The following is an 8,309-nucleotide window of genomic DNA, read 5'->3' as shown; positions in this document are numbered from 1 at the left end:
TGGCCCACCCCTACGAGTAAGTGCCCCTCGCCAGGCCCCGTCCTCGGCCCCGCTTCCTCGAGGTGGGTGGGTGGGTGGGTTGGGGGGACAGCACAGGCTGTGAGAGGAGGAGGAGGGGGTTTTGGGTGGGGGGTCCTCCGATGGCTCCAGCAGGAGGGGAAAGGCTTCCTTCCGTCGCTGGACAGGGAGGGTTGATTCCGGGCAGAGGGTTCCCCACCAAAAGCAGGAGTGGAGGTGGGAGCCCCACCCGCTGGCCCGGGGGGTCTTCAGGGGTGGGCAGGGCTGGCGAGAGGAGGCGGGTTAGGGGGGCCTGGAGGGCCTGGATCTCGGAAGCTAGGAGCTCCGTTTCCATAAACTCTTGAGATGAATCTAGATGGGAGGCAGCAGAAGGAGTCCTTTCCGGGGGGTGGGGGTGGATCTTGGCAGTTTGGTGCAGTGGTTAAGGGCGCGGACTCTGAGAGAACCGGGTTTGATTCCCCACTCCTCCTCCACGTGCAGCTGTTGGTGTGACCTTGGGTCAGTCACAAGTTCTCTCAGAGCTGTTCTCTCACGAGCAGTTTCTCTCAGAGCTCTCTCAGCCCCACCGACCACCCACCGAGGGAAAGGAGTTTGTCAGCCACTCTGAGACTCCTTTGGGTAGTGAAGGGCCATCGGGTATAAATCCAATCTCTTCTTCTTCTAATCTGGGAGAACCGGGTTTGGTTCCCCACGCCTCCACATGCAGCTGCTGGTGTGACCTTGAGTCAGTCACAAGTTCTTTCAGAGCTGTTCCCTCCAGGGCAGTTCTCGAGAGAGCTCTCTCAGCAGGCACCTTTGGAGTTCTGGCCCCGGGGGGGGCAGGCACACCCACAAAATGGTTGTCGGAGGAGGCGGAGCCTTCCACAAAACGACAGGGAGTGCGGTTATGCGGGCCCGTCATAGGAACAACGTAACACTTCAGGCAGAAGCTCTGCTCGGCACGGTGCCTTTTGAAATGGGGGTGCGGCTTAGCGAGATTCCGTTGCCCACAAGGATCTGCCTTCCTGCCTTGCAGGGAAGACCCTGGTGCGTGGAGTCAGCGGCTGCCGCCAAAGAAACCTTTTTAAAAAGGTTTTGCTGGGTGTCAACCCGGTGCCCCTTCTTGGGCTGGGTTGCCATGTTCCGATTTTGGCGCCTGGTGCTTTCGGACCTGCCGGGTTGCGCCCTTTACAGCGGGTCCCACGTACACATTCTGGTTCTCTCAGGCTGCCAATGTTCCCTCTGAGCTGAGTGAGTGTGAGCCAGCGCACAGTTTCCTAGCCTCCGGCTCACACATTTCTGCCCTCGCTCAGGAAGGATGGGGCTCCAGAGCAAACTGACTGATGCAGTAGCCAGATCGCTCGCTCACAACTTCAATGCCGGCAGCTGACAAAGTAGGATTTCTGCCCGCAAGGCTCCACGGCTTAGAGGGAGCGTTGCTTCCAGACCCACCTGATCAAATGCGAGGTTTCCAGATTGGGCCAACAAACCCCGCCTGGGCCCCGCCCGCTTGCTGGCAATGCTGGGGAAGAGCGAGGGAAGGTGCTGGGGGTCCGCCTAACCCTCGGAGGGAGCCCCGTGCTGCTTGCTGTGGCTGCGTCACTCTTTGCCTGACGAGATGCCATCTGACCCCCCCCTTCCGGAGCCCCCCGGGGGGATCCTGCAATGGCAGGCGCAGAGCACCCTCCCGGCTGGGACCCCTCAGCAGGCTCCTGCGGTGGCTTCCGGTCCGGGAATTGAGAGAAAGAGGAGGACCGTGGGGAGGGGACCCGAAGGGGCACTGCAGGAGGCCGCCCTGGTCCCCTGTCCCGCCCCCTGTGCCTCTGCCGTCCCCGGGGCCCAGCCGGGCGGGTGAACAGAGAGCAGAGGCTGCAGAGGGTGGGGGGCAGGCCGTCCTCCGGAGACCAAAGACCCTTCCCGGCATACCTGCTGCGGATCCTACTCCTGGGAACTAGCCCTTGTAGGTGCATCCAGAGAGCCAGTTTGGTGTCGTGGTTAAGTGCGCGGACTCTAATCCAGGAGAACCGGGTTTGATTCCCCACTCCTCCACTCGCAGCTGGCTGGATGACCTTGGACAAGCCGTAGTTCTCGCAAGAGCTGTCCTTGACAAAGAGCCGTTTCTGTCAAGAGCTCTCTCAGCCCCGCCTACCTCACAGGGGGTCTGTCTGTTGTGGGGAGGGGGAGGGAAAGGAGTTTGTGAGCCGCTCTGAGACTCCCTCGGGTAATGAAGGGCAGCAGGGTATAAATCCAATCTCTTCTCTTCTTCATCTTTCCGAGACTACCCATCACCATGGCCCGTTTGTGTGTGTGTGTGTGTGTTTCTCGAAATACAGTGTTGTGTGAGGAACACTCCAGATTCTGTCTAGCAAAACTCTGGGATTAGAACGCGTTACATCTGCGGCCACACACTGAATAATCCCCTTTCAGTGTACTTTCCAAGTGGATCTTGCCAGTTCACACAGTAAAATCCAGTTGGAAAGTGCACGGAAAGTGGGCTGTTCAGCGTGGGTAACTGCGGCCTAGGCAAAGAGGCACGATCACCCCGGCTGCGCACGGACCGAGGAGTCCTAAGGCAGCGTTCTCCCCCTTCAAGGCCCGGGGGGTCCAGTGGGCTCAGAACGGTGTCACTTGGGTTAGGATGAGCCCTCGGCGAGTCCGTTTTGTGGGTGCTGTTTTGTTTGCCTGTGCTGCAGACCAAAGCTCCCTCTAAGCTGTGGAGTCTTGTGAGCAAGAATTCTCCTTTGTGAGCTGCTGGCATTAAAGTGGTGAGCGGGCAATTTGGCTCCTGCATGAATCAGTTTGCTCTGGAGCCCTCCTCCCGGAGCTGAGACAAAAACGTGTGAGCTGGAGGCTAAAGAACTGTGAGCTAGCTCACACTGACCCAGTTTAGAGGAAACCCTGCTGCAGAAGATGCGTTTCTGTTACAGCCTCCGGCAGGAGAGTTGGATGAAAGGGCCCGAAAGAGGGGGCAACTCTCCTCTTGTGCAGCCCTTAAGTGGAAACAGACCAGGTGTTGTTTTGGGGGAATCCACTGCAGCCGGGAGGCCTGGGAACGGCCTCTTTTAAGCAGCCAGGCAAGGGGAGCTCCTGAGCCGCTGACTCCTTCCTTTGTGCTCCAGTCCGCTGCCTTCTTATACTGCCCTTCTGTGCCTCTGCTTCAGGTCAGCTGAGGGCTGGGGGGCGGGGGGCACTCTGTGACTGGCAGGAGCTCCTCCCTTCTCTCCCACGCGCTCAGAGTTCCGTTCAGAGGCCCCGACTGTAGCACACCTGGAGGAGGGGCTTCTGCCCCCGCCAAAACCCTGTTGCCCCACCCTTCAGCAGTCCCAGAGGGGTGCCATCTGGCCCATCGGCAAGAGCCCCCCCCATGTGTACGCTGGTGGGCTTCCTCAGTGGGCCAGACGGCACGCACACACACACGACCGTTTCTGGGCAGGGCAGGCGGAAGCCCCTTCTCTGACCTGAGTCAGGCTCCGAGGGGACCTGTCTACTGCTGCACGGGATGCGCGGGGGGGTGGGGGGGAGCCGAGGCCCAGCCTGTCTGCTCCATCGAGGGCATCCTGGTTGGAAAGTGCAGAGTCCCAGAGAGGGTGGCATCCTCCGAGCCACTTCAGTGGGGTTAGAAGGATGTAACTCTGCAGAGGACCACGGCGCTGGGCGAGGGGAGCACAGGGGCAAGAGAGCTTTGGCCTGGCTCTGCACCATCCCGTGTTCCTCCTCCTGAACGCAGATGTAATCGCCCCCCACCCTGCCCCTCCCTGCCTCTTTGTCTCTCTCTCTTCCTTGCAGGATCACGGAGCTGTGCCTGCCGCGGTCACCTGACCCGCAGCTGTGTCTCTTCCCCACCACCCCCGACGTCCTCATCCCTTCCCGGTCGGTCACCAGTGAGGTCTGACCCACGAAGCCTCTGGGGGGGGCCTCTTACAGGGGCGGGGGCTCTAGGCTCCTCCCGACACGCTCTCCCCGTGCCCCTCCCGCCCGTCTTTCCTGAGCTCCGACGTCTCCGTCTTCGCAGCAGAGGTTTGGTGACATGAAGTCAACATGCTGGGCTGGAGGAGGAGAGTTGCGATGGACCGGGGGGGGGGAGCTTTCGGGGGTGTGTGTCTTTTTGGGGGGGGTGTCCGTCCTGCAGCCCCCTGGAAGCATTGAGCAGGACCTCTCTCCCCCTGTCCCCTCTTCTCCTGGATGTGGACTTTTGTGCCTCCCGGAGGACGCTGGGATCCATCGTGACTCGTGGAGGCGTCCCTTCCCACCACCCCGGGCTGTCTCAGGGCCAGGGGCCCCTTCCAAGATGCAGGAGGGGCCGTAGCCTTTCAATCCTAAGCGAGGTTTGCCTAAAGGAGGTCGAGGTGGAGCCCGTCGTGACTCGGGGGGACCGAATCTAGGAGTTCAGTTGCTTTTTGTGCAGCTGAGACCCGTCTCCAGCAGAGGAGGAGGAGGGCGTGGGTGGGACACAGGACAGCACAGGGGACCTGCCAGGGCGGTAGAGGGCGGAAAGGCCAGAGCTTCCAGAGCCCGCGACTGACCCAGAGCTCTCCAGGGGGGCGGGGGGGCATGAGGCAATCGAACTGCAGAGAAGCTCGTCATCCCTCTAGGGCCACGAGGGGAGGGGCCTTTCACAGGGCCAGGGCCACTCAGCCACCAGCTGTAACAGAAGCCCCCCCCCGTGACAGGCCAGGGGCCGAGTTCTGACCTCACCGGTGCCCGGGGCAGTGGGTGGCAGCAGCCCAAGAGGGGCGGGAGGGCAGGGGCCCCAGCTGAGCCCCGGCGGGTGGTGTGCTGGGGTCGGCGGCCAGCCCCCCTGAGGGTCACCGCCAGGAAGGAATCAGCCGGAAGAGGGCTGCTTGGGGTGCGCTCTGCACCCGGCCCCCCCGGGGGGTACCTGTCGACCCTGACCCAGGACAGCAGAGGGCGGGGCTGCCCGACTGCCCTCTGGGGCGCTGCAGCAAGAAGCGAGAGAGCTTCCCGTGGCCATAGCACCAAGGTGGCAGCTGGTCGTGCGGCTGGGCAGGAACCAGCAGCTGGGGGTGGCGTGGGGGCTCCGGCTTCGGGGGGGGCAAGGTGGTGGCTCTCCAGGAACTGACCTTCCGAGCATTGGTGGAAAGACTGCCAGCTCCAGGTGGGGAAATCCCTGGAGATTCTGCGCTGGAACCTGGGGGGGGCGTCTTTGGGGGGAAGAGGGACCTCAGCTGGGCATGATGCCGCAGAGTCCCTTCGCTGCAGAAGAACCATCCCTGGAGATCAGTTGTTGCAACTAATGCTCCCTCTAAGCTCTGGAGTCTTGTGAGCAAAAATCCTGCTTTGTGAGCCACTGGCATTGAAGTTCTGAGCGAGCGATTGGGCTGCTGCATAAATCAGTTTGCTCTGGAGCCACATCCTCCCCGAGCTGAGATGGAAATGTGTGAGCCGGAGGCTAAAAAGCTATGAGCTAGCTCACACTCACTCCAGCTTAGAGGGAACACTGTTCCTAACCAGAAGCTGGCAGCCTTCCTGCTTTCCCGCAAGAAGCCCGGGATCCTTCCTGGATCTGTTCCTGGCGCTCCTCTTCTCTGGGGCCTACAGCATTTGCATTGGGGGGGGGGTTCCCCATGGGGGGGACGAGGCGGAGCCCGACCTTCCATCGCATCGCACTGCCTCCGAAGGGCCTCTCCTTCACCACACAGACACACCTGCTTCAGAGAGGGCAGACTCCAGCCGTTCGGCTCACAGGGAAGCCTCCTGGCGGGGTCCTGCCTTAGAGGGCCGCTGGCGGCCAGGAGCAAGCTGAGCCAAGCCTCTTAACACCTCAGGGACTCCCCTCCGCAGTGGCCGCAGGTGCCCACTGTCAGCTCCCCGACTGTCTCCACCTGACCTGCTTCCGGGGTCTGCCCCACCGAGGGACCCTGCAGTCCTGGCCGTGGGGTGCACCTGAGGCCGCTTGGCGTGGCTTCTTCCCCGGCCGCAAACCTCTCCCGTTGCCGTGGCTTCTGACCCTGAAGCCTGCCAAGGATTTTAAGCAGCACCCCCAGATTACTGTTCCCACCCCTGTGTGCTTTGTGGGAAGAGCCGTGGCCTGGGCACTGGGCTTCCAGGTAGAGTCACTCTAGAGACCTCCGTCCCCTTCGGACCTTGCCCTGCCCAGTCCCTGCCTCACCTGTGCCCCCTCTTTGTTGCGAGTGTCCCCGTGGGTCCTCCCTCCTTCCCCAGTGGGTAATGCGGGGGGGAGGGGAGGGAAGTAGCACGACTCGTCCCGGGCAAGCGACACCGAAGACCCCGGAGTGCCACCAGCACCAGCACCGGCAGCCGCCAAGTGACTGATGCCACACCACACTCTCCTTGGAGAGCTGCAGAGCACTTTGGTCCTGGCCTGGGGGTGCCAGCAAACCCCTGGGCCGCTGCCTCCACGCCTGGCACCAGCGAGCACAACCTGCCCGTCTCAGCACTGATTTTAATAAAGTTGTGGTTTGATACCCTTTGTTTATTGAGATGAGTCGTTCCTTTGGGAAGTCAGAACGGGGAGAAGCAGACGTGGGGATCCTGGTTTATGGCACATCAAGAAGGAGAAAACAAAGGCCAAAGGATGAAAGTGAACAATCTGCACACTGCAGCAGTACGATGCGTAACACTTCGTCTAATTAGCACAGTTTGTTTCTCCTTAAGCAGGAGTGCGGAATGGAGCCCAGATCCTGGCTCACGCAACCGTCTGGGACAACTCGCCTCAGTTCCCCATCTGTCAAATGAAAACATCAACAATGCATCTTGCGTGACGGCACTAAGGCTTGTAAAATGTCCTGTATAGTGTGTGTGTGTGGGGGAAATACCAGTATTCGTGCATTTTTCACTGCGTGGATAAACACTTTCCGTGGGGCAGGGGGTGGGGAGGGAGCTCAAGGCGAAGGGTTCTAAAAAGCCCCCTCCTCCAAGCACTGACAGCGTGCTCTGCAATCTGCTACAACAAAAGTCCTTTACGATTCTGGAGATTCACGTCCTGCTCCTTCTGTCCTGAGAAGGCAGCCAGCAAGCCCCCCCCCCCCCCCCCGTGACACTATTCCTTCACGTTACAAAGCTGCTCCTCACAAAGAGAGCTAGAAACTGGTTTAGGTTAAGAGAAAATGAAAACCAAGGTTGTTCTCGCTGGGTCAGGTCTTCCTTTTGAGTGGTGCAGAGTTAGGCTGAGAGCGGGCAGCCCTCAAGTTCGGCCCCGGAGAGCCGGCCGTCATCGGTCAGTCTCAAGTCCAGCAGCACAAGTGCCACGGTTGGTGCTGCTATCCTGGGCAGGCCCCACCCCCAGGCCCCACGGCTAAACCTCCTGAGGGCCCCTGGTGTTCCTGGCCACCGTGTGATCCAAGATGGACTTGTCTTAGGTTCTTATAAGGGAATCAGATAAACATCTGGAGCAGAGGTCCATCGGTGGCTCTTAGCCACAAGGTACAGGTAGGAACTCTCAGTCTGGGGCAAGGGATGCTCTGTCTTCTTGGTGCTTGGGGGGGGGCAACAGTGGGAGGACTACTAGTGTCCTGGCCCCACTGCTGGACCTCCTGATGGCCACTGGTATTTTTTGGCCACCGTGTGACGCAGAGTGTTGGACTGGAGGGGCCCTTGGCCTGATCCGACACTGGCTTCTCTTACATTCTTGTGTTCTTATTTGGACAGTGGGGGAGATGCCGGAGGTCGCCAGCCGTGGGTCAGGAGTGGGAGGTGTTGTTGGGGTCTCCTTCCCCCACCCAAGCTCAGGCAGGGCCGTCCCTCTGGCCCCGGGATTGGGGCTGCCTGGAGAGGGGGTGGAGCCCTGCCAGGCAAAAAGAAGGGCATCTTCAAGCAAAAATAAAAATTATGCAATAATTGCAGTGTGCTCACTCAAGTGCAAGCCTGTTCACACACGTGAAGCTGCCTTCTACTGGATCAGACCCCTCTGCTTGGTCCACCAAGGCAAGTGTTGCTTACTCAGACTGGCCGCCGCTCTCCAGGGCCTCAGGCAGAGGAAGGCCTTTCCCATCACCTCCTGCCTGGGCCTTTTTAACTGGAGATGCCACTGGGGACTGAACCTGGGACCTCCTGCATTCCAAACAGGGGCTCTGCCACTGAGCCACGGCCCCTCTTTACAGCTCTCCAGGGTCTAAGGCGGAGGTCTTTCCCATCACCTCCTGCCTGGGCCTTTTTAACTGGAGATGCTGCCGGGGACTGAACCTGGGGCCTCCTGCATGCCAAGCAGAGGCTCTGCCACTGAGCCACAGCCCCTCTTTACAGCTCTCCAGGGTTTCAGGTGAAGGTCTTTCCCATCACCCCCTGCCTGGTCCTTTTTAACTGGAGATGCTGCCGGGGACTGAACCTGGGGC

At 60.5% G+C, this 8,309-nt stretch overlaps 1 protein-coding gene across 1 annotated transcript in view; it reads left to right on the top strand.

The window, feature by feature from the left end:
• The first annotated feature begins 853 nt into the window (after positions 1–853).
• SWSAP1 (SWIM-type zinc finger 7 associated protein 1) overlaps positions 854–8,309 on the top strand; it is a 60,018-nt gene continuing 52,562 nt past the window's right edge. Inside the window, exons 1-2 of the mRNA XM_015416983.1 lie at positions 854–1,044; positions 3,784–3,878. Of these exons, the coding sequence (XP_015272469.1) occupies positions 854–1,044; positions 3,784–3,878 (286 nt within the window). The remainder of the gene's footprint in view (positions 1,045–3,783; positions 3,879–8,309) is intronic.

This window comes from Gekko japonicus, unplaced genomic scaffold (genome assembly GCF_001447785.1).
Source record: "Gekko japonicus isolate JY-2015 unplaced genomic scaffold, Gekko_japonicus_V1.1 scaffold3175, whole genome shotgun sequence".
Classification (NCBI taxonomy): Eukaryota; Metazoa; Chordata; class Lepidosauria; order Squamata; family Gekkonidae; genus Gekko; species Gekko japonicus.
The sequence above is the reverse complement of the archived record's forward strand: the minus strand, read 5'-3'. Positions and strand labels throughout refer to the sequence as shown.